The sequence below is a fragment of the Dermochelys coriacea genome, chromosome 6 (genome assembly GCF_009764565.3).
Source record: "Dermochelys coriacea isolate rDerCor1 chromosome 6, rDerCor1.pri.v4, whole genome shotgun sequence".
Lineage (NCBI taxonomy): Eukaryota > Metazoa > Chordata > Testudines > Dermochelyidae > Dermochelys > Dermochelys coriacea.
In genome coordinates, this window is record NC_050073.1 from 9,914,651 (window position 1) to 9,940,413 (window position 25,763).

At 47.5% G+C, this 25,763-nt stretch overlaps 1 protein-coding gene and 1 long non-coding RNA gene across 4 annotated transcripts; both read left to right on the forward strand.

Moving 5' to 3' along the window:
* Nucleotides 1-363: 363 nt before the first annotated feature.
* Nucleotides 364-18,296, forward strand: LOC119857572 (membrane-spanning 4-domains subfamily A member 15-like). 3 transcript variants are annotated; one of them, XM_043516890.1, is made up of 6 exons: nt 364-422; nt 13,169-13,288; nt 13,958-14,014; nt 15,137-15,268; nt 16,332-16,442; nt 16,790-18,296. In XM_043516890.1, exons 2-6 carry the CDS (start codon nt 13,181-13,183, stop codon nt 16,925-16,927), a joined length of 546 nt encoding a protein of 181 aa, XP_043372825.1. In that variant the 5' UTR covers nt 364-422; nt 13,169-13,180; the 3' UTR covers nt 16,928-18,296. The 3 variants fall into 3 exon arrangements, with proteins under 3 accessions (XP_043372825.1, XP_043372824.1, XP_038262605.1); XM_043516889.1 differs by lacking the exon at nt 364-422 and adding an exon at nt 10,826-11,533 and having other exon boundaries at nt 15,137-15,433; XM_038406677.2 differs by lacking the exon at nt 364-422 and adding an exon at nt 11,214-11,533.
* On the forward strand, nt 8,590-23,456 carry LOC122460723. The gene is made up of 3 exons (XR_006282192.1): nt 8,590-9,361; nt 18,776-18,779; nt 23,444-23,456. It is a non-coding gene; the product is annotated as an uncharacterized LOC122460723 (long non-coding RNA).
* The last annotated feature ends 2,307 nt before the right edge of the window (nt 23,457-25,763 follow it).

Genomic DNA, 25,763 nt, shown 5'->3' on the forward strand with positions numbered 1-25,763 from the left:
TAAGGAATAGTTATAGATGAAGGCAGCACGGTGAGAAGAGCATTAGACACGAGTTTTCTATTGTTACTGGAAATTGTGCATTTTATCCTCTGTGCAGATATTGAAATCTCAGTATATATCTGCTCTGGTATATATACAATATATTGCTTTGTTTTATAATTTTACTATTATAGAGAGTTTGTTACCATGTGTCATAAAAATAAAGGGAAGGGTAAACACCTTTAAAATCCTTCCTGGCCAGAGGAAAAATCCTTTCACCTGTAAAGGGTTAAGAAGCTAGGATAACCTTGCTGGCATCTGACCAAAATGACCAATGAGGAGACAAAATACTTTCAAAGCTGGAGGGATGGAGAAACAAAGGGTCTCTCTGGCTGTGTGTTGTTTTTGCCAGAAACAGAAAAGGAATGGAGTCTTAGAACTTAGTAAGTAATCTAGCTAGATATGCATCAGATTCTGTTTTGTTTAAATAGCTGATAAAATAAGCTGTGCTGAATGGAATGTATATTCCTGTGTTTGTGTCTTTCTGTAACTTAAGGTTTTGCCTAGAGGGATTCTCTATGTTTTGAGTCTGATTACCCTGTAAGGTATTTACCATCCTGATTTTTCAGAGGTGATTCTTTTACTTTTTCTTCAATTAAAATTCTTCTTTTAAAAACCTGATTGTTTTTTCATTGTCTTAAGATCCAAGGGTTTGGGTCTGTGGTCACCTATGCAAATTGGTGAGGATTTTTATCAAGCCTTTCCCAGAAAAGGGGGGTGTAGGGTTTGGGAGGATTTGGGGAGGAAAGCCATTTCCAAGCGGGCTCTTTCCCTGTTATATATTAGACGCTTGGTGGTGGCAGCAATCTAGTCCAAGGACAAATGGTAAAACAGTGTGTACCTTGGGGAAGTTTTAACCTAAGCTGGTAAAAGTAAGCTTAGGAGGTTTTCATGCAAGTCCCCACGTCTGTACCCTAGAGTTCAGAGTGGGAAGGAACCTTGACACCATGTCCAGAAGTCTTTGATTTTTGGATGCCAAAGATATTAAACACTACAGTTATTTATCACATTAAAACACTATTTAGTAATAAATGTAATTAAGGTCTGGCTTTAGAAAGTGCCATGCACTGAGTGGCCAAAAATTGTATGGGGTTATGAAGGACCAAACTAGGCTCATATATGGTGGAAAATTTCATGCATGTTTATGCCTGCATTTCTTGGAAGTGGCTAATTGATCCACATGATGAAGGGGTTTTTTTGTTTGTGAGGAAGGAAGTATATGGACATATAAAGCAAAGCATACAGCAACTTCATTCTCTTTGCTTAAACCCCTGTGGGGGGGATAAAGGTGGAGAGCATTGAGCGATGGGGAAGGAGCAAAAGGAGGGGCAAGGTCTTGTGGGGGGGGGAAGATGCGGGGCAGGGGGAGGTTCTGGTGCTCCTGCTGTAGTGTCCCATAAATATGCTTGGTGCCAGGCCCACAAAAGATTAATCTGGCCCTGTCCAGGAGTCACCATAACTATACAAAAAGAAAAGGAGTACTTGTGGCACCTTAGAGACTAACAAATTTATTAGAGCATAAGCTTTCGTGATGCATCCGATGAAGTGAGCTGTAGCTCACGAAAGCTTATGCTCTAATAAATTTGTTAGTCTCTAAGATGCCACAAGTACTCCTTTTCTTCTTGCAAATACAGACTAACACGGCTGCTACTCTGAAACCTGTCATAACTATACAAAAACTCAGAATTTGTTGCATAATGGAACTGAGGGCAAAAAGGAAAAGTTTTTGGCAATGAATGTATCCTGTGGAGGATTTTGCTCAAGGATCCTATGTGCTACTGATTTTTCTCCCACTGAACACTCTCAGTTGTCGAGAGGATTTTTTTGTTGTTGGGGGGATGTAGCAGCAGGTACTTGTTGGGGGGCAACACCGAGAATGCTCAATGCTGAAACTAATGAAGGAAGCTGCAGAAAGAGAGGTGAGGTTCTTTCTAGCCAACCACTAAATAAAGCTGAAGTCATTGCAGCTGGGTTGGGGGTGGAGTCTCAGGAGCAGATCAAATAGCATTCCCCCAGGAGATTGGAGACAGGACTGTCTGAGTGCATGCCCGGACTGCAAGACTACATTAAAAGCTGACTCCAAACCTGGAGTGGGGTTCAGCCAGTGGGAAATGGGGAAGGGCTGTGGTACAGGACATTTGCCTTTTGGATATTCACACCTATGGGTGGAGAACTAAGTTAATGACCTACAGACAAAGTTACCATGGGGGGAGTCTTTTTTATTGACCATTCATGTAGATAAAATGTTGTGTCTTCCCAAGTTGATGCCAGGTTCCATTTCCCCAAATTAAGTTCTCCTTGCTTCATGTAGAGACTCAGTTTGCTTGTGAGTGGGACAGTACTGCCTATTAAAGGCATCCAGGAAAAGTATTTAATGATCCCAGAAATTCTGGGTGGGGGCTTGAGCTAGTGGTGTGTGCGAGGGTTTTAAGAGACACACCTAGATATTTGAACCAGCCTCTGATGCTGCTGAAAACATTGAGCAGAAAGAAAAGGAGTACTTGTGGCACCTTAGAGACTAACAAATTTATTTGAGCATAAGCTTTCGTGAGCTACCGCTCACTTCATCGGATGCATCCAATGAAGTGAGCTGTAGCTCATGAAAGCTTATACTCAAATTTGTTAGTCTCTAAGGTGCCACAAGTACTCCTTTTCTTTTTGCAAATACAGACTAACACAGCTGCTACTCTGAAACCTGTCATTGAGCAGAAAGGTTACTTGTGTCATTTGCACCTGTATCAAATGTACTCATTCCAATGTGGAAGAATTGTACCCCCACTTAGCAATGGTGTAAATGACTCCTACTTATTCTAGAATGCACAGAGCACCATACAGCTGCTGCTACTGATCTGTATCTAGCTACAGGGGCTACCTATGTGCAACTAAGTCTGTAAGGGAAAACTAGTATGGTTATTGTAACCCATGCTCAGTGTGACTCTCTGCCCCTCTTTAGTGGGGGCTAGGCCACAGCTAGCAATCACTGAGCCAACAGCAGCTTTTATTAGTAAAGCTGGGACTTCCAGCTCAGTTAGTAGACCTTGCATTTCAAAGGCTGTAGGTTTGATTCTTGCTCATGATGGTATGCTCAAGGGCTCAGCATTATGCAGTTGTGAAAATAACCCAGGTGTAGATTTTTACACCTGATTTCTTGCTATGCTGACGAAGTGTGTAGCTAAGGAAGGTTGTGTTGCATGTGGCTAACTTTGCTGCATGGAGGAAAGTCTTGACTGGACATGTTAGATGAGGTGTTCTTGATCGGTGCAAAGCTTGTACGGTGAATTAGAGCCATCAAAGGTGATCATATCATTAAAATGGGCAACCAAATGCCTGTCAGGGATGGGCTAGGTGTACTTGGTCCTGCCTCAGTGCAGGGAGATGGACTAGATGGCCTCTCGAGGTTCCTTCCAGCCCAGTATTCCTATGAGTATATAAGTCATAGCTCAAGGATTCCCAGAGCTACTGGGATTAATTACTCATTTTGGCAGAGATATGCTTAGAAAAGAGGATTTTCCTGCATTCAGAGACAGCCCTTCAGAGTCACTCCTGTTCATGTCCTCATCCTCCTACCCACCCTACAATCTTTTCCTGGCTTTAGAGCTAAAAAGGCTGAGAGTTCCAGCTTTGCAGCATGACTGTGCCTTCTGGGCTTCTTTAGAGGTGAAGCTCTGACCGGGCTGAGTCGTGACATTCAGATTCAGAGCAAAGGTTCCCTTAGCCATTACACCAAGGATATCCCCCTGGGTTAGACTGGCAGAGACCATGGGGGGGGAGGTATGGTCACGTTCCTCTGCAGCATGTGACATGGGTCACTTGCAGGTTCAAACTACTGTGAATGGGTGGATTCTCTGTAACTTGAAGACTTTTTAAATCATGATTTGAGGAGTTCAGTAACTCAGCCAGAGGTTAGGGGTCTAGTATGGGAGTGGATTGGTGATGTTCTGTGGCCTGCAATATGCAGAGGGCAGACTAGATGATCGTGATGGTTCCTTCTGGCCTTAAAGTATGAGTCTGAGTTTAAGACCCTTAAGCCTCTGGTAGCATGAAAGGGGTGGGAATGTCCCCTCAGGGCACCAGCTGCACAGGGGGCATCCCCAGCTGGTGTAGTATGGGCATACTGCTACAGATTAGGGACCAAGTGGCTAGGCAGCAGCTCTGCAGAAAAGGACCTAGGGGTTACAGTGGACGAGAAGCTGGATATGAGTCAACAGTGTGTCCCTGTTGCCAAGAAGACTAACGGCATTTTGGGCTGTATAAGTAGGGGCATTGCCAGCAGATCGAGGGATGTGATCCTTCCCCTCTATTTGACATTGGTGAGGCCTCATCTGGAGTACTGTGTCCAATTTTGGGCCCCACACTACAAGAAGGATGTGGAAAAATTGGAAAGAGTCCAGCGGAGGGCAACAAAAGTGATTAGGGGGCTGGAGCACATGATTTATGAGGAGAGGCTGGGAGAACTGGGATTATTCAGTCTGCAGAAGAGAAGAATGAGTGGGGATTTGATAGCTGCTTTCAACTACCTGAAAGGGGCTTCCAAAGAGGATGGATCTAGACTGTTCTCAGTGGTAGCAGATGACAGAACGAGGACTAATGGTCTCAAGTTGCAGTGGGGGAGGTTTAGGTTGGATACTAGGAAACATTATTTCACTAGGAGGGTGGTGAAGCACTGGAATGCGTTACCTAGGGAGGTGGTGGAATCTCCTTCCTTTGAGGTTTTTAAGGTCGGGCTTGACAAAGCCCTGGCTGGGATGATTTAGTTGAAGATTGACCCTGCTTTGGGCAGGGGGTTAGACTAGATGACCTCCTGAGGTCCCTTCCAACCCTGATATTCTATGATAATACTCTGCACCAGTCCTGATCTCAGCCTCTGGCATAAGGGGTAGAAATCAGTTGCATGACCAGAGTACGCTACATTCTGGCTATTCTCTGCTTCTCAAAACCCCCAGGGGCCCCATGGAAAGCAAAGCCTAAGTTTGAGCAGCCCTGAGGCAGCTCTAACTTACAACAAGAGCCAGGTAGGCCTAGGCACAGCTCCAGAATATAGAAGCCTCACCCCACTTGGTTCCTGCCCCCAGTGCAGAGAGGGAGTAACTGAAAGCTCTGTATCAAGTTCCCTCAGAGTCCACTGTGGTTTGTGTATTCAGGCTTTGGTCCTACCTCTACACACAATACCTCCTACAGGCACCACCCTGTGGCATCACCCAACAGTATCCGTGAGATGAATCCCAGGTTTACTCAGCAGGGGCCCCTTTCTATCAGAGCAGGAGCAGCATCCAGGATCCAGACAGGCTGTCAGCTTCTCTCCCCAAACTGCTCTCTCCCTGGGGAACATTCCGAGCAGAGCAGAAATAAGCTATAAGGCCTCAATCCTAGGCCAGATCCAGGCCACTAAGCTCTATCGGCACAACCAGCTCTAAACCCTGCAGATCCAGCTCTGCAAAGATTTTTCTATACTGTTATGAGTCTTCACACAGGAGTGGAAGGGGTTAGTGGCGGCCTTGTGGGCCCGCCATATTCCAGCCCAGAAAAGAGCAGTGGAGGTGAGACCTCCAAGCGGCCTAGAGAGACTGTGCAGAAAGCAGCTAATTGGAGAGAAGCAGCACAGAGCAGCCAATCAGGGCCCAGCTGGCTAGTACAAAAGCAGCTGCAGGGCAGACTAGGAGACACTGCTGTGTGAGTGGACACCATCACACCCATAAAGAGAAATAATTAGATATCCTAGAGCCACTGCTTTGCCTCCTAACTGCTGGCATAGGGGGCATGGCCCAAAGAAGAGTGATCAGTCGGGGCTCATGTCATGTATCCAGCAATCCATAGCTGCTAGACTATCCCCTTAGGCCTGGAGCAGCCTGGACAGGGACTGTCCAATAAGAAAGTGACCTCAGGATGGGGGCAAGGGCACTTTTGCGCACACACACACATGTCCCTTCTCAGTCCAGCTGAGGATCTGGCTTTATATCTCTCTCAAACACACCAGAGGAGCAAATGCTGTAACTCACCTGGCCCTTTTGAGTTTCTTTTCAGCTGCAACAGAGAGGGATCCAGAAGCAATGAACTGTCCTAAAGGGAGGAATCGATCCTTGATTTACTTGTTGGTTTTACATTTACAGAAACTTTCCCCATAGAATAAACTCTCCATCTGTTCCAGCTCCCTACCCATCCACTCACTCATCATGGGCTAGTGAATTCCACCACAGCCAAGACTGCACCAGAGTTTCTATTTATCATCCACACTCTGCAAACTTTTCTAAAATCCACCTTCTACATCAGATGGACTTGAAAATTGGCATGCCAGTTCAGGAGCCAGGATAGAGATTGTGGCACAAATTTGAGGTCATTTGATCTTGGGGTTCCTGAGATACAGCCTCCCTCCCCAATCCAACACACTTTTCACATTTCAGTTTTCTTACAATGCTTGTTTGCACAGACCTAGGAGAAGTATTATCCATGAGCAGTTTCCACATGAAATGTCTGCCACTGGGATTAAAGCTGGGTGAATAACTGATTTTTTTTCAGTTCCCTGCTAATTCCATACCATGAGGGGGAGGAGGGGAGGGGAAGGGAATAATTGGGTTGAGCTGAAAATGAAATGTTTGGCAAATCAAGAAGTTAAAAAAAAATTTCTGGGGTCAAACAAAATGTTTCATTTTGATTTTGGGCATTTTAAAACTTTTTTTAAATGAAATTTCTAAAAGAAAAGACCTTTCAAAACAAACAAACAAAAATTCTAAACCTTTCGAAAATGTCGGTGAAACACCTTGAGTTTTTCAGAATATTTTTAGGGTTGGGAGGTTGTTTGTGTTGCAAAACCAGTTCAGCAAAACCAGCACAAATTCATGAAGCATTTCAGGATCACCCCATCTCCATTTCTGACTTTAAAAAGTTTTGAACAAAAATGTCACCAGCCCTTCCTGAGATGCCCCTGTTCAGATCTAGTGCCTGTTGCCAAGAAGAAGTTCCAGATCCCAATTAATCAGATGTTATTAGACTCTTATTTCTGGTTTTATGGACCTATGAATGAGTGTCTCGCGGATCTGGCCACATCCTTGTCCCCCCTTCCCCAGCACAGGGAAGATCAAGTTGTATGCTCCCATCCACCCTTGCTAGTCACCATGAAAGGTTTTCCTCCTTTCCCCCCCCTGCTGCTGGTGATGGCTTATCTTAAGTGATCACTCTCCTTACAGTGTGTATGATAAACCCATTGTTTCATGTGCTCTGTGTGTGTGTATATATAAATCTCTCCTCTGTTTTTTCCACCAAATGCATCCGATGAAGTGAGCTGTAGCTCACGAAAGCTTATGCTCTAATAAATTTGTTAGTCTCTAAGGTGCCACAAGTACTCCTTTTCTTTTTGCGAATACAGACTAACACGGCTGCTACTCTGAAACCATCCACCCTCAGCACCCATCCATTCATTTCCATCCCTCCCTCCCTCTGATCCAGCTAGCAAGGGTATTCCTCTACTGATAGCTCCTAGATATGGATCCTCAGTTTGACTCAAATAGGACTCTGCTCTGCTGACTCAAAAAGAAGGCTCCAATGGTATTTGGAAATCATGTGGGTATCAACTGCTATTTTGTCTTCTTAACTATCTGTGTATAAAATGTCACTTTAAGAGAAAGTGCTCACGGATCTCTTCAGTGGCTATAAAAAGCCTGGCTGGAGAATAGGGTTGGATAGTCAGGCAGAGAGGTCCCCAGCAGTGTTGCTGTTGCATATTTGGCCCCTTATGGGAAAACAATGTATATATTGTCCACTGAGACTAGAGCAGATGGCTGGAGTCTGGCTCAGTTTTTGCTCTTGGCAGTATATTGTTTCGGTCTGTTGCTTTACAATTAGTTCACTCCCCCCCCCATTTGAAATGTTACGCTCTGTGCCATACGTTAGCAAGATCCACCCACCATGAAGGTCATGCTATTGTCACCCTTTCCAGGGGGGTGAGCTCCATGGTCCCCCTCATTGGGTAATGTCAGCAGAAAGGCCCAGGATGGACCAACCCTTGAACTCTCCTCTCGGTCTCTTGTGATGGACACTCCCTTCTCTGGTAATTACGACCAAGCCCTCTGCCCTTGTGTTGGACTGGAGAAGCAACCTACAGCTTTAGGGGAAGCAGGAGTTCACCCAGAAACCAACATCAGTCCCTCTGTCACTGATCAGAGCACCCTCTTCCCCAGTGGGCTCAGGCTGATTCTCAAATGTGATTGGAACAGGGTGACATTTTGTGACCAAAACTTTTTTCAATGAAAAATGCCGATTCGGCGACCCCCAAAACATTTTGGGAATTAGTGTTGGTTTTGCCAAATTGTGTTGGTCGGCGGGGGGACAACAAAAACCTAAAACACATTCTGAAAAAATCAAAATGATTTGGTGTTTTGGTTCAAAATGACTTTGTCTCAGTGTCCTTTGCTTTTGTAATGAAATCAATCCAAAATGTTTAAAAGTGGCTAAAATTAAAATGAAACATGCTGATTGTGGAGCAGGTGCGCAGAAAGGAAAGAGAAGGGAAATTCTGGTGTCAGGCAGGGAGAGGGGATGCTGAAAGAAGAGGGGCGGAGGTGGGTCCCACTTGTAGCCTATAGGGCTAGTCTGCTTGCCTATATATCTTTTCTTATGCATTTCTTATTTTTGTATGGGTTTGATTTGTTTTATTATAATATATTTATAGGTTTATATTAAAGTATTTTGGCTGGGCAAAGTTAGCATATATATGTCTGGGAATCTTTCACCTACATAGGTGGTGATGAGCTAAAGCATAAGGTCCATATATGGTTGCAACCTTTAATATAGATAGATAAAGGATATGTGGAAGCAGGTTGGCATAGGGGGCTTCTTAAGTTCATAACCTTTTAAACTTACCAGGTAAACCATAGGGAAAGAACCAAAATAACCGGGTAGGATAGAAATAACAAATGTGAGAATGAGCTAATGTCATTAGTATGTATGTATGTCATCAATACGTACAAACATACCAGCCTATGAAGTAAGTGTACCCCAACAGTTTGTGGGTGAGAAAACTAAGTTTGGACATAGGAGAACTCAAATACTCAAGCTCAATAAGGGGGGTGACCAACCATGCCAAGGAAGCTTCTGGGTTTCTAAGCTTCAAGTTTCCAGGCTGCCTTGCTTGTTAGTCTATTAGTCTGTTAGTTCTTAATTGTAAGTTTTAAATCCATTAAGTAAAATTCTGTTAGCTTTGATAGCTCTTCAGCTTCTCCTAAGTTCTGCACCTACTGCTCAAGAACTGAGGAACCTGGACCTGAACTCTCTTGGCATGCCAGAGGTGAGGCTGGTCCTTTGTGTCTTACCACCAGGTTATCAAGGAAGGGTGTGAGTATATTAATCAAAAGCTCTCTAGTCATATGTATCTCAAGAACAGTATTATTGCCTTTGTAACTTGGATTATTTTACCATTTGATTACTATTCCATTTATCTCATAAAAGTTGTTAAGGCTACATGTAAACTCTTGCAAACTCTGTGTAGCCTGATTCTGGGACAAGAACCTTTTATTATCTTCTAATCAGATTAACTGGTGAGTCTATAACCCATACTATCCAAATTAATAATATTAACCTCCTAAAATCACACTCCACACAACACACTCCAAAGGGGATTCCAGCTGTGAAAGCAATACAGCCATCCAGGTGGCTGTGCTGGGAGCCTCCTGTCAAAGAGACACCTGCAGCCAGCAGGGTGCCGGGAATAGACCCAGCATGATGAGCAGAGTAGGAGCATTGTATATAGTGTGATGAGGCTATTGGTGAAAGCCCTGGAGAGGGAGCAGTGCCAGGTCAGCAGAGGGGGCCTGGGTTTGCCTTAACAAATGAAAGGGAGAGAGGGGTGGTGGTCCTGTAGCACCTTTTGCTGGCCACCCTTGGCTCTGCACTACCTTTCTTGTCTCGGTTTCCCCACAAGTTAGGGTTTCTATATAAGAATGATACCAGAATTGTCTGTGCTTATGCCCTATCTGGGCTTCTTTATTGGTATAATGCAACGCTATCGCTTTTCAGGTATTGATTTCAAAGTGCGTCACCATCTTTATTGTATTTATACTCGCTGTACCCCTGGGAGGCAGGGCAGGGCCATGACAGAATCACAGAAACGTAAGGCTGGAAGGGACCTCGAGAATTCATCAAGTCCAGTCCCCTGCACTGAGGCAGGACCGAGGAAACCTAAACCATCCCTGACACGTGTTTGCCCCATCTGTTCTTAGAAACCTCCAACAATGTTCCAGAGCTGAACTACCCTTATAATTAGAAAGTTTTCCCATATTGCCCCACCTATAAAAGAAGGGCTAATGCTTCTCTACCTCACAGACAGGGCATAAGGATGCAAAGCAAGGCCTTATGCTTAACTTGATATGTCTGTGTGTTGCATCTGCTCCACTCCAGAATTGCAGGGAATGTTGTAGATTTCCATTCTATTGATCTGGGGGACCACGGGGGAACCAGAAAAGCCTGCTCGCTATGGTTCTATAGGTTCTGGATACTGGGGTGAGGCAGTGACCTCAGGGTGAGGGTAGAGGTTAAGTTAGGGCTAAAGTGTCAGAGAGCTCTCTCTGCTGCAGCAGAAAATAGGCATTCTGGAGGCTGGATTTTAGTGGCCACCAAGTTGCCAGAAGCCTCTTGGCTTCAAGATCTGGCCATGTATACTGAGCAAGGGAGTCACCCAATGAAATGAATGGCCGTGACATTTTCAAGAAAAGAAAGGAAGCCGTCCCAGGGCCTGTGGGACTCCCTGCTGCATGAGGCCATTGAGTGCTGTGGCTGGCTCTTCCCGTTGGCTGATTGTTTCACTCCCTACAAGTGGGCTTGGACTGAGTGCTCGCATCTAACCCTGCCCGCGGAGCCTGTGCGCCTCTGCGTGAAGACCTTTCCCTGCTCCCGGCTCCTTGCAAACGAGAGTTTTCACTTTCCTCCAGCTGGGGCGGCTGTGTAAATAGCGGTTCCCCCCATTCTCGCTCTGCGCCTCTGACCCGCGACCTCAGCAGCCCCGGGACGGTGGCGTTTCCGTCCCTCGCCTCCCTGAACGGATTGAACGGCGGGGCACGGGCAGCCGCAGCCGCGGGGCCCCTGCAGCTCACCCCCCACCCTAGGGCTGCCCGCCCGGTTGCTGCTCCTGCCTGATCAGGGCTGGAGCTCGCGCTTGTGAATAAATTTCCGCGGCCCCCCCCCCCCGCCCCCCGCCGCGCCTTTCCCCTGCCGTGTGCGCGTCCTCCAGCGCCTCTGTCTCCGTGAGCTCATCCTCCGCGGCAGCCAGTGGGATCGCCCCGGTTCCTCCCCAGCTGGGCAGCCCGGCCGGCGCTCGTGGGCCAGGCTCAGCCGGGCGTGGCGCTGGGGGGCTGATGCAGCTTCGGGTCCAGCCGCCGGGGACCCCGCAGGGCTGGGAGCGAACACCCCGCTGGCGTCCATGTCAGGGGAGGGGACCATACGGCTGGGGAGACGCGCCGTGATGTACACGGCGGAGACGATCCCCAAGGGGAAGAACCGAGTGATGGGGGTGAGTGTGGCAGAGAGATGGGAAAAGTGGGCCGGGGGGGGGCTGCACTGGGCAGGGGGGTGCGGGGACTGGCAGGGCTTGAGCCGCCTCCGAGTGCCGGGGAGAGGTGGGGCGCATCCCCCTCCTGGCCTGTGCTAGGCGGGTTGTCAGACGAGGATCACAGCGCTCCTTCCTGGGCTAGAAATCCATTAGCCAAAGCCCCCTGGAGCTGCCCCTCGGGGTGGGGGGGCCTGCCTGGGCTGCTCTTCCTTGAGAAAAGGAGTTCTTGTGGCACCTTAGAGACTAACAAATTTATTTAAGTACTCCTTTTCTTTTTGCTAATACAGACTAACAGGGCCGCCACTCTGAAATCTTCCTTGAGAGGCGCTTGTGTGGCAAGGTGACCCCCATGCAAGGGTGACCAGATGTCCCAGTTTTATAGGGACACTCCTGATATTTAGGGCTTAGTCTTGTCTAGGGGCAGATTATCCCCCCCCCCTCCTGTTTTTTCACACTTGCTATCTGGTCACCCTGCCTCTTGCTCAGGGGCCTGCCAGCCTGATTCTCCAGCTGGTGGAGAGAGCAGGGGAGCGGGAGGGAGGGTCAGGCAGACCTGGGCTGACACCTGTTCCAGCTGGCACCCCCCAGGTGCTGCCAGCCCTGGGATTGGCAGCAGGCCAGGGTGTGTAGTGGCAGCAGGGGCTCTGGTCAGTGTCAGGAGAACAGAGTCCTAGCACCAGCATGGACATAGGGGGAGGGCTCCAGGGACTGCCCACCTGAGGGCATTCTGCTCTGCCTTGGCTTCCATGGCCAGCCTGCTCCCTCCCTCCTCTTGGGAGGTCAGAGGCTGGCAGCCCCACTGAACCCCCTGGGCCTGTTCTCTCCTGCAGGGAGCTCCGCAGAGCAAAGTGCAGCTCCCACATGTGGCAGACTCATAGGCCCATTCTCCTGCTGGCAGAGGCTGAGGTCTCTGCAGAGCTGCATCTTAGCTAGGGGGTTATAGAGCTCTGCTCTGGCGCAGTGGGGGGCATTTTTTGTAGGACCCCCCTCAGGCTGGGTAAAGAGCAGCCCCCAAAAGGAAGGTTGCTGGCCAGGCATGGAGGGGGAAATGCTGGGGGGACATGGGTAACCTCCCCACAGAAAAAGGAATCCTGCCCTTGCACTGTCCTGCCTTGAGGGCCTTTCCTGATGCTCTTCCCAGACACCACTGAGGAGGTCAGAACTCATCACACAGCAGTTCCAACCTTTCCCCATCTTTTGTTCTCCTCTGGCTCTGGCCTATGGTCCTGAGCTCAGCGTGGCTAGGAGTCAACCACTCCTGAACACTAAACCCAGGTTGGTTGGGTGGAAGAGCTACAGCAGGTCACTTCACTGCTCTGCCTCAGTTTCTCCATCTACCAAATATGGGAGGGTTAACTGATATTTATGTCATTGACCCCAGCTTGAGTCAACAGCAGGGTTTGAACTCTCAACTTTCAGAAAGCCAAGCTACTCGGTTATAAGTTGCAACAGTGCCCTCAGTGGCCCGTGCCTAGCCCATGCTGCATTTGCACAGTGCTTTCGAAATTCAGAGCTGCTGAGCACCCCTCTGTAAAGTCAGCAGCATGATGGCAGGGATGACTGTGACCCATGTTACTGCTGTGATCATTCTCTCAGACCATCCAGATCATGATGGGCTTCATGCATATCGGCTTTGGGATTGTCCTGACGACCATCACCAATGTTTACACCTCTGTCTTTGTGATTGGAGAGATTCCATTCCTGGGAGGAGTGTCTGTGAGTAGCATAAATGGAACTGAATGAATCCAGATTGGGTTGGCTTCCCATGACAATCCCATGTTCTCCCCTCTCCACCCACCTCAGACTGGCTTCCCATGACCAGCCCATTTTTCTTTCCTCTCTACCCACCGAGGACTGGGTTTGTATGACTGTCCCATGGTCTAGCCCCTGCCCTGAGTCCCCTGCCGCACCCTGCACCCCTCCTGCACCCCCTGGGGGCAGGAAGGGGGCGGAGTTGGGGCAGGGATTTCAGGGAAGGGGTTGGAATGGGGGCAGGGAAGAGGTGGGACGGGGCGGGGCAGTGGGGGGGCAGTGATGCTGCCCTTGGGCCAATGTACTCATCCTCATGTGGCCCTCATGGTCATTTGAGTTTGAGATCCCTGGACTAGATGATCATGATGGTCCCTTTTGACCTAAAAGTCTGGGGTAATGGCATGCTCAGCTGTATTATACTGTTCTGCCACTAGGCAGTGCTGTGTGTGACATGCCTTACTTATACTCACAGCAGTGCATTAAAGGATCTTACAATTCATGCATCTGGTGTATATAATGAAGCTCTGTAGCTAGGCCATATCTGGTACAGATGCCTGATGGGCTAGTAGCAGCCCTGCAACCAGCCATGAACAAGGTGCACCTGACAATGATGATTTCCCCTTCCCCACACAGTTCATCATTTCTGGCTGCCTCTCTATCGGAGCCGAGAAGAGCCCGACCGAATGCGCGGTGAGTCCTAGCACTGCCTTCCCTTCGGAGGCTTTAGTTAACTCCACTCAAAACAGGGTGAAAGCAGAATGCCAGGCACCAGATGAACACAAAGGCTGAATTCCTCCTCTCCTCCAGGAGGTGTGGTTTCTGATGATGGAGAGGAACCTCTCCAGGGCAGAGGTGGGGTTCACCTGAAGTATCTGATGATATTTCAGGACATCCCCCTGTAGCATGTGGTGGAGGTTTGCCCTCCATTAAAGGTTCAGGGAGTGGAGAGGGATGTTATGTTGCAGTCCAGCGGGTAGGTTTGTCTGAAGATGAGGAAAGCCCTCACTCTAAGTCCTGATATGTTTGTCTGAATGAGGAAAACCATCATCTCAGATATATTCCAGGGACAGGGACACAACAGGGAGATGGATACAGAGGGGCCAATGAGTTCTATGTAGGCTTGTAACCTTTGTCCACCAATAACAGTTCTTAGTTGCACAGCTGCAGCCATGTTATGAGGAGCTATAACCAAATTATGGACCAACCTCATGAGAGCCAGCTATACACCCAAAGTTCAGATGCTCTTCCAAACTCGAACAACACAGGAACTCCCACACTGGATCAGACCCAAGGCCATCTAGCCCAGAACCCTGTCTCTGGTGGTGGCCAATATCAGATGCTTCATAGGAAGGTGCAAGAAACCCCATAACCTGCCCCTATTGAAAGTTCCTTCCTACTCACAGATAGCTGATGACTGGTTTGTTCCCTGTAGCAAGCAAGTTTATATCTAGTCTAAATTAATTTTAATCCTGTCTAATGTGTCTATGGATGTTCTCATTCTCCATATTAACATCGAATCTTACTGAGCTCTTTGATCTGCAAGATCCCAGGCTGGGAACATCGTCTCATGATTTCTGGAGATTCCTATTCCAGGTCAATCCTCGGGAAAGCTTCAGAGGCTGGGTTTCCAGAATGTGGGTTTTTATCCCCCAGGTCCAGACAAAGCCAGGAGATACAGATCCATGGTTTCAGATTAGAGGGTTGGTTCAAGTTACTTGCAAGATTACTTGCAAGTTACTAACCAGATTCCAGCTGATTATTTATTTCATCCACACCTAGCAATATCCCTTCCCCCCTGTGTGTATGTTCCAGGTGAAAGGAAGCCAGACCATGAATGTCATCAGTGCCATCTTTGCATTACTTGGGATAGTGGCTTTTATAATAGACCTGAATATAAATGGACTGTACCACTCCAACTATGACTACTACAATTATCTAGTGATGGTAAGCGACTGTCCAGATCATGCTGGCAGCTTTCTATTCCCAGATCATTGGTTTGGAATGAACATCTTGGGGAGATCTGTTGTTGCTCTAAGAGAGATGGAGAGAGAGGAGGATCTAGCCTTCTGTGTAGGAATGGGAACAGTGACGAGGGGCTCAGATGCCAAGGTGATGAGCATGGCACAAATTACATTGCCATGGGTTGGTATTTTGAGAGTGACCCCCTTTTTAGACAAAAATGCTGCTTTTGTCAAAATTGAAATGTTTAAAAACGTGCCAGCAGTGACAATGTTTTGTTTAGGAAGAAAAATTGGGAAAAAGCAGTTTTGAAAATGTTGAAATGTCCCATTTCAGCATGTACAGAACAGAACATTTTGAGAGGACTATTGCAAAGCAAACTTCACCGTTCTTTATTTTTTTTTAAAGAAAAAAAGTATAAAAAGGTCAAAATTGGAATGAAAGTGCTCTGTAGAGGTGGGACCCTAAACTACACTCCCTGAATCTTCACACAGCACCAGCAAAACTCCCAAGTCCTTTGCCCCATCATGCACTGGGCAAGGCATAAACCCTGAGATAGATTCCCTTGGAAAAGGAATGAGGCTTCCTCTTTGTTAGCACTGAAGTCTAAGTCAAGAAGTTGGTCCAATAAAAGATTTTGTCTCACCCATATCCTGGGGCCCACCCAGCTATAACCCTGCAAACATGGATTGAGAATGACACTGGGGACAGATCCTCAGCTGGTGTAAATCAGTGTTGCTCCATTGAAGCCAATTCAAAGCTGATCTACACCAGTGAAGAATCTGGCCCTTGGAGTGCAGCATCCTGGTAGATAGAAAAGTCTGAGATGACACCAGGGGGAGCCACTGGAATGGATTCTTGGTTTACCCCGTTGGACAAGGAGAAGAACTGGAACTGGATTTTTGTGCCTCCAGGAATGGACTCGGGGGGGGGGGCAGCTCGAGGCAGGAGAGGGTGTGAGTTGTATGTAGCACACAGCAGCCTCAGCCCTGGTCAGGGGTATAGGGTGTTAATGGCTATGCTGTTGTGGTTTTCTGTTCTCGAGCAGGCCGGGAATGGGATCTCCATCGTGCTGCTGATCTTCACCATCCTGGAGTTCTGCATTGCCGTCGCCACCACACTCTTTTGGTGCCGGGCAACCCGCCTCAACTCCCATGAGGTGAGCATTTTGATCCCATGGGGATGCTGGCCAGCTCCATGTCTGGGAAGCATGGCAAGAGGTTCGCTTCCATTTAACGCCATCCCTGATTAGCAGAGCATATCTCAGGGAGGCAATAGTGGGGCTTGGGTAACATGGGCATGGTGGCCACTATGATTCAGATGATGCCAAGAAGATGGCAGTGGATGTAGCAGATGCTGCTGGTGAACAGGACATGGTCCAGTGGAATCACTGGAGAGATGTCCATGGACCTCGGTGGGCATTGGCTCAGTTCCTCCGAGACTGCATGCAGGTGATGGTGGTGGTGATGATGATGCCATTGAGAGGCCGATTTCTCTGTTTTCCAGTCCATGCTGATTGTGCCCAATACCATCAGGGCAGACCTCATGGTGCCCACTGCAGAATTGCCTTGTCCGCCAACTTACAATGATGTGGCCTATGATCCGAAGAACCAATCTGAGTGGGAGGCCCAAGAAAGAACCTGAGGAGAAGTTGGCCCAAGAGCAGAAGCAGCAGCTCCTCCTTCTCTGAGGAGCAAATTCTGGCCCCCTGCCTGCATGACAGATTTCCTTCAGTTACTGCCAATGTTCTGCCCACCCCGATCTCTGTCTTGAGTTCCAAGGGACCTGCTCTCCCCTTCTTCCGGGACGGGCTCACGACTGTGTGTTGCCCACAGATGAGACTTTAAAGCATGTTCCCCAGCCTGGTCTACCTTGAACCAAGAGGTAACATCTAGCCCGCGCTCCCTGTAGGCTGCATGGGGAATTGGTCAATGAATCTGTCAAGGGGGCAGCACATCACCTGTGCATGAGTGCCCCCTGGGCAGAGAGATCTGGGAGCAGGCAGGGGGCCAGAGTGACACTTGGGGCAGGAGCAACTCCAAACAAACGTGACAATCACCCGTGTATCTAGCTGCGCTCTCCCAAGCCCCCATTCAACCCTCTGTCAGCACAGAACCCAGCACAGGAACAGGGAGGGACAGCTTGGAATCCTGACCCTGAGCTAGTTAAAACAGCCTTGAGGGATGCTCTAATTTGCACCTGTCTGCCCCTGGTCCCCGTGGCAGCTGGAGAGTAGCCAGTGCACAGGAGAGCCCTATCTAGACAGAGGGGTCATGGCCTCCCAGGCAAATATGGGTGCCGCAAGAAGGAAGCCATTGGTTTATAACCAGTATTTCTATCCTCATGGTGTAGCCAGTCCCCAAACAGATGGGTGTGGCTTTTTTCTCCCCTGTAGTATGACTGAGTGATTTTTCTCTAATTGCTTATTGGCTTCTTTTGAGAAGAGCCTTATAGGGGAAAGGTGGGTGGGTGGGGTGCGGGAGTCTCCCACTGGCTTCTATAGACCTTGTATCAGGTCCTTTAAAAGCAATCATGGGAAATTTCTTCCAGCTATAAAAAGCCTATCTGGAAATCAGGGATCCTTAGCGGGAGGTGACCTTTGTAACAGTCATCCTTTGGATACGTCTACCCTACAATAAAAGACCCGCTGCATTGCTACGGCTGGCCTGGCTCATCTGACTAGGCCTTGTGCAGGGCTATAAAATTGCAGTGTGGATGTTCAGGAAGATCTCACAGCCTGGTCTCCATCCCAAGCCTGAACATCTACACTGCAATTTCATAGCCCTGAGAGCCCAAGTCAGCTGACCCAGGCTCTGAGACTCTGTGCCATGGGTTTTTTACACAGTGTAGACACAGTGTATGCCCTTGTAGTTGTAAGTTTGGTAACTTATAGGAACATTTAAGATATATTGAAACTTGCCTAAATGTCCTGCATCTGGCTCAATCTTTTTATGTTTGGTTGTATTTCTGGTTGTTTTTATTTTACTTTTTAAATAAACCACCTGTTTAAAACTTTAAATTCTGATCTCTGGGTATTTTATGCCATCTTGGAGCGAGATACACCCTTGCAGCCGATCTCTGTAGAGATTACAGCTGGGTGAATAATGGAATTTTCCATTTGTTGGCAATTTCAACAATTTCATTTGTTGAGAGAAAAAATTTTGGGGTCAAACCAAAACCACAAATGTTCAAATTTTTTGGCAAATCACAAAGATAAAAGCAATATTTAGGGCTGAACAAAATGTTTTGTTTTCACAAAATTGTAACATTTCATTTAGATTTTGACCATTTTTAGATTTTTTTAAAAAATAAAATGAAAGGAAATTTTGAAATGAAAAGTTGGTTCAAGCCAAAACACTGAAAGGTTACAATTTGATTTTTTTTCAGGAATTTGGGGAGGAGGGTTCCCAAAAATGAACAATATGGCAAAATTCACATGAACTCACAAAATATTTTTGTGTCACCAAATCTGCATTTGTCACCAAAAAATAGTTTAGTGTGAAAAGTTTCACCCAACTCTAGCAGAGAGCCAAGGATTGAATGACACAAAGAAAGCCAATGCCTTTCTCCCCTCTGGAATTAATCATTATTTCTATCACCACAAATCTGGTGCCAATATTGAATGGCCCAAATAGGCAGTGGTCCCTGGTACCACCTGCCTTTTGGAATAGCTACTCCCTAGGACTTTGCAGTCTGAAGTCCAGCTGTGCCAGCCTTTCTGGACCATGTTTCACAGGAACCAGCCCCACAGCTTTGTCCATATTGGGCACATGACCCAAAGGACAACAGAGAAACGTCTCAAAGGTGAGCATTGGGGGTAAGTGTTGTATGAGCAGCCTATTCATTGAGATGAAGGTGTCTGTGACAGGGTGCACCTGGACCTTTAGGGCTCTCTACAGGGGGCTCTATGGTCCTGGTACACTCTGCCCCAGGAAGCAGCAAAGGGGGAGGAATGAAGCAGCAAAGGAGCTCCTGCAGGCCTGTCGGGAGCAGTCATCTTGGAAACTACAGATATGTGACCTTCCAAGGACTAGTGCCAGACAGTCAGAGCCCAGCAGGCTCAGGTAAAAGGAGCTTCAGGCCCTTAGCAGGGCAGTGTGGAAGCTGGCTGGGAGCAGAGGAGCAGGGACAAGTATTTCTCTCTGGCCACAGAAGCCTGAGGATCAGCCAGGGTTTATCTGCGGCTGCACTTGTATAGCTGGGTTAGCAGGGAGAGCGGGACCTGTCCAGGGCAGAGACACCAGGAGGGCAGGGACATGGGTGGGGGCTGCTCTCGGGCATCCCAATCCCAACACCCAAGGTAGGCAGAGAGTCCGGGGCTCTCCACAGCAGTTGGGGATCCCTGGGTGGCTCTTACCATGGCCCGGCTCCAGCTTCTGGCCTGGCCAGGGGGCAGGGCCTTGGGGGGGAGAGGAGGAGCAGGGGTGAAGCCACAGAGGTGGGCAGGGCTCCTGCATGTGTCACACTTTTACCTTTTGAAAAGGTGTTCACCATAGGGAAGTAGCAACTGCAAACTGAATTAGGGTGACCAGATGAAACGGACAAAATATCGGGACACATGGGGGAAGCAAAAAAAAAAAAGTGGCCGGAGCGGAGTTGCCGAAGCAAAAAAAAAAAAAACCCACCAGAGTGGCCAAAGCTGCAATATTAGGACAAATGGCATCCCCACCATGCATCGGTCGGGATGCAGGACAGAGAACTAAAAATCGGGACAGTCCCGATTTTATTGGGACGTCTGGTCACCCTAAACTGAATTGAGCAGTATATGGCTGATGTTTATCAGGTCCCTGGATTGGGATCTGGAGTAGTGGGCAGGCCTGAGTCCCCCACCAGCAAAGTGGTGTAAACCCCAAAAATCGGAGGACAAGCCTAACCTAAGCCCCAAGAATGGGACAGGACTTGTTTGGAAGCCAGAGTGAAGGGCTGAATTTAAAAGGTTTAGAGCCAGGGATGAAGACTTTGGTGAGACCAGAGAGAGTGTTTGTTTATTGGACTCTGCCACCCCAGAAGGGGTTCATTTTGGCTGTGTGACCTGGCCAGAGGGCTGACCCACTGAAATTCCACCAGGTGAGGTTGACATAGAATCATAGAATATCAGGGTTGAGAGAGGTCATCTAGTCCAACCCCCTGCTCAAAGCAGGACCAATCCCCAACTAAATCATCCCAGCCAGGGCTTTGTCAAGCCTGACCTTAAAAATCTCTAAGGAAGGAGATTCCACCACCTCCCTAGGTAACCCATTCCAATGCTTCACCACCCTCCTAGTGAAATAATGTTTCCTAATATCCAACCTAAACCTCCCCCACTGCAATTTGAGACCATTACTCCTTGTTCTGTCATCTGCTACCACTGAGAACAGTCTAGATCCATCCTCTTTGGAAAACCCTTTCAGGTAGTTGAAAGCAGCTATCAAATCCCCCCTCATTCTTCTCTTTTGCAGACTAAACAATCCCAGTTCTCTCAGTTTCTCCCCATAAGTCATTTGTTCCAGCCCCCTAATCATTTTCGTTGCCCTCCGCTGGACTCTTTCCAATTTTTCCACATCCTTCTTGTAGTGTGGGGCTCAAAACTGGACACAGTACTCCAGATGAGGCCTCACCAATGCCGAATAGATGGGAATAATCACATCCCTCGATCTGCTGGCAGTGCTCCTACTTATACAGCCCAAAATGCTGTTACCCTTCTTGGCAACAAGGGCACACTGTTGACTCATATCCAGCTTCTCGTCCACTCTAACCCCAGGTCCTTTTCTGCAGAGCTGCTGCCTAGCCCCTCAGTCCCTAGTCTATAGCAGTGCATAGGATTCTTCCATCCTAAGTGCAGGACTCTGCACTTGTCTTTGTTGAACCTCATCAGATTTCTTTTGGCCCAATTCTCTAATTTGTCTAGATCCCTCAGTATCCTAGCCCTACCCTCCAGCGTATCCACCACTCCTCCCAGTTTAGCGTCATCGGCAAACTTGCTGAGGGTGCAATCCACACCATCCTTCAGATCATTAATGAAGATATTGAACAAAATCGGCCTGCGGACCAACCTTTGGGGCACTCCCCTTGATACCGGCTGCCAACTAGACATTGAGCCATTGATCACTACCTGTTGAGCCCGATGATCTAGCCAGCTTTCTATCCACCTTATAGTCCATTCATCCAGCCCATACTTCTTTAACTTGCTGGCAAAAGTACTGTGGGAACTATATCAAAAGCTTTGCTAAAGTCAAGGAATAACACGTACACTGCTTTCCCCTCATCCACAGAGCCAGTTATCTCATCATAAAAGGTAATTAGGTTAGTCAGGCATGACTTGCCCTTGGTGAATCCATGCTGACTGTTCCTGATCACTTTCCTCTCCTCTAAGTGCTTCAGAATGGATTCCTTGAGGACCTGCTCCATGATTTTTCCAGGGACTTAAGTGATGCTGACTGGCCTGTAGTTCCCTGGATCCTTCTTCTCCCCTTTTTTAAAGATGGGCACTACATTAGTCTATTTTCAGTCATCCGGGACCTCCCCCGATCGCCATGAGTTTTCAAAGATCGTGGTCAATGGCTCTGCAATCACATCCGCCAACGCCTTTAGCACCCTGGGATGCAGTGCATCCAGCCCCATGGATGTGTGCTTGTCCAGCTTTTCTAAATATTCTTGAACCACTTCTTTCTCCAGAGAGGTCTGGTCACCCCTCCCCATATTGTGTTGCCCAGTGCAGTAGTCTGGGAGCTGACCTTGTTTGTGAAGACAGAGGCAAAAAAAGCATTGAGTACATTAGCTTTTTCCACATCCTCTGTCACTAGTTTGCCTCCCCCATTCAGCAAGGGGACCATACTTTCCCTGACCACCACCTTGTTGCTAACATACCTGTAGAAACCCTTCTTGTTACACTTAACATCCCTTGCTAGCTGCAACTCCAAGTGTGATTTGGCCTTCCTGATGTCACTCCTGCATGCCTGAGCAATATTTTTATACTCCTCCCCATACATTTGTCCAATCTTCCACTTCTTGTAAGCTTCTCTTTTGTATTTAAGGTCAGCAAGGATTTCACTGTTAAGCCGAGCTGGTCGCCTGCCATATTTACTCTTCTTTCTACACATTGGGATGGTTTGTCCCTGCAACCTCAATAAGGATTCTTGAAAATACAGCCAGCTATCCTGGACTCCTTTCCCCCTCATGTTATTCTCCCATGGTACCCTGCCCATCAGTTCCCCGAGGGAGTCAAAGTCTGCTTTTCTGAAGTCCAAAGTCCTTTTTTCCTCACGTCTGAATCCTGAACTCGACCATCTCATGGTCACTGCCTCCCAGGTTCCCATCCACTTTTGCTTCCCCTACTAATTCTTCCCTGTCTGTGAGCAGCGAGTCAAGAAGAGCTCTGCCCCAAGTTGGTTCCTCCAGCACTTGTACCGGGAAATTGTCCCCTCACTTTCCAAAAACTTCCTGGATTGTCTGTGCACTGCTGTATTGCTCTCCCAGCAGATATCGGTGTGATTGAAGTCCCCCATGAGAATCAGGGCCTCAGTAACTCTGTTAGTTGCCTGAAGAAAACTTCGTCCACCTCGTCTCCTACAGGGACACCAGGAGCAGGGAAAGGACTACAATACTGCACCCAGCCACAAAGAGACACTCGAGGGATGAGTCCCGCTTACAACATTAAAAATTATTTAAAGGATATATTAGAAGGCAGGTTGCTATATATAGAAACATAGGCACAGCTTCTCAGCTGATGGAAATGGCTGCAAAGGAGCTATGCCTGTTTCCGCTGACTGAGGATCTGACCTTTGAACTGCTCTCACTCAGCATGATGACAAGGAATCCTGGAAGCTCTGGACTCCTGTAAATACCCATGGGGACCTCTGTTGAATCAGCGGCTAATATACTAGAGAGCCAGTAGCAATCAGCAGAGTAGATCAGTACAATAAACCCACAGAATTTACAGTGTGTGTTATCAGCTGAGCAGCAAGTCGGCATTTGAAAGAGAGTGATACAGTTACATAAGCGACTAGATTTAGGGCAACATATGTACACTGTGATAGTAAACAACCTTAGTGGCATGATTATGTCATTGACTTTACAGCCACTAGACAGATAGGTGTCATGTTCCAGTGTAGATAGCTCAGGACTCAGGTACCTGGGATTACTCCTTACAGAGTAACTCCTCGGGCCAAGTCTAGCCATTAGTAATAATAATACCTTCATGAGTAGATCTCAAATCACTTTACCAAGGAGGTCAGTATCATTATCCCCATTTTACAGATGGGGAAACTGAGGTACAGCAAAGGGAAGTGATGTGCCAAGGTTGCCCAGCACGCCAGAGCTGGGAAAAGAATGCAGGTTTCCTGAATTCCCAATCCAGTCCAGTAGACCACAGCCAAGATTTTCGAAAGTGCCTACTGATTTTTGGTGCCCCCCATTGAGAAATCCTTTAAAGGGACCTGATTTTCAAAGGGTGAGTGCCCTTTAAGAGGTTTCCTTTTGGGTGCCCCTACATGGCTAGTCACTTTTGAAACTCTTGATCTTAAAGGAGGGACAAGGTGGGTGAGGGAATATCTTTTATTGGACCAACTTCGGTTGGTGAGGGAGACAAGCTTCTGAGTCACACGGAGCTCTTCTTCAGGTCTCGGCAAGGTACTCCCAGTGTCACAACAAAATGCAAGGTGGAACAGATTGTTTAGCATAAGTTATTAGCACATATTGTAAGGGATCATTCAAGGTAGAGTGGCCCATTAATACCTCTGCAGTCATAGGACAAAAAGTGGAGTTAATAGGTTACAAGTTGTTGTAAGAAGCCATAAATCCAGTGTCTCTATTCAGTTCCTGATTTTTAGTGCCTAGCAGAGCTATGAATTTAAGTTCCCAAGTTTGTCTTTTGAAGGAATTGTGCAGATTTCCTTTGAGGGTGAGGACTGATAGGTCAGATATAGGTTATGGCTACACTACAAAGTATTTAGATATAACTTAAATCACTCAGAGGTGTGATTAATCCACACGCTTGAGCCACGTAAATTATACCAACCTAAGTGCCAGTGTAGACATAGCAATCTGCCTCTTGCAGAGGTAGGAGTTATTAAGCCAATGGGAGAGCTCTTTGTTGATTTAGAACATTTTCACCAGAAGAGCTTCAGCAGCTGCACTACTTTAAATGATGTGTAAACATAGACATAGAGTGGTCGCTTTGTGAAAAGTGTTCCCCCAAAGGTGATAGGGTATTTTCTACTCTGAAACGTTAGTAGGAAACAGAATGTGAATCTGTAGTGCCTGCCCTGCTTTGTGCTATGGAGAGAAACAATTCAAGATTACTGCTGGCATTCACAGAGCAACTGTACACGCCCGTCAGTTCTGAGTGTGGGAAACAAGCACTGAGTGGTGGGATCACATCATGATGCATGTATGGGATGAGAAGCAGTAGCTGCAGAACTTTCTGATGTGCAAAGCCACCTTCCTGGAACTGTGTGCAGAGCTCGTCCCTGCTCTGCAGCACAAGAACACCAGAATGAGAGCTTTCCTCACAGTGGAAAAGTGAGAGACAATTACTTTGAGGAAGCTGGCAATTCCAGACTGCTACTGGTCAGTTATGAATCAGTTTGGAGTTGGAAAGTCCACCTTGAGGCTTGCAGTAGTGCAAGTGTGCAGGGCCAATAATCGCTTCCTGCTACAAAGGACTGTGACTCTGGGTAATGTGCAGGAAATTATTGATGGTTCGTGGCAATGGGATTCCCTGACTGCAGCGGGGTGATAGATGGCATGCATATCCCAATTTTGGCTCCAAACCATCTTGCAACAGAGTACATCAAATGAAAGGGCTGCTTCTCCATGGTCTTGCAGGCACGAATGGATCACTGTGGCCGTTTCACTGACATCAATGTGGGTTGGTCAGAGAAGGTGCATGATGCACATATCTTTAGGAACACTGAACTGGACTGTATAGTGAGCTGCATGCTAGGACTTTCTTTCCAGAGCTGAAGATTCCCATGGGGGATGTGCAAATACTCATAGTAATCCTGGGAGACCCCACCCAACCCTCGCTCCTTTAGCTCATGAAACCTTACACCAGAAACCTAGACAGCAGCAAGGAATGCTTCAACAACAGGATCACCAGGTGCTGAATGACCATTGAATGTGCCTGTGGCAGATTAAAAGGCTGCTGGTGCTGTCTTTTTGGCAAGCTAGACCTCAATGAGGAAAATATTCTGATAGTCATAGCAGCCTGCTGTGTGATGCATAATATTTGCAAAGCAAAGGGGGAAAATTTTCCCCAAGGATGGAGTGCTGAGGTTGATCAGCTGGCTGCTGATTTTGAGCAACCAGATATCAGGGCAATTAGAGGGGTGAGCAGGGGGTTATTAAAATCAGGAAGGCTCTGAAGGAGCATTTTGATAATAAGCACTAGTAATGTGTCTTTATGTGATGCATTCTGTCAAGCAATGTTTACTTGCCACCTTAAATGACCCGTGTAATTCTTACTTCCTGAGCTTTAATTGTAGTGAGCAAATGTTCCTGC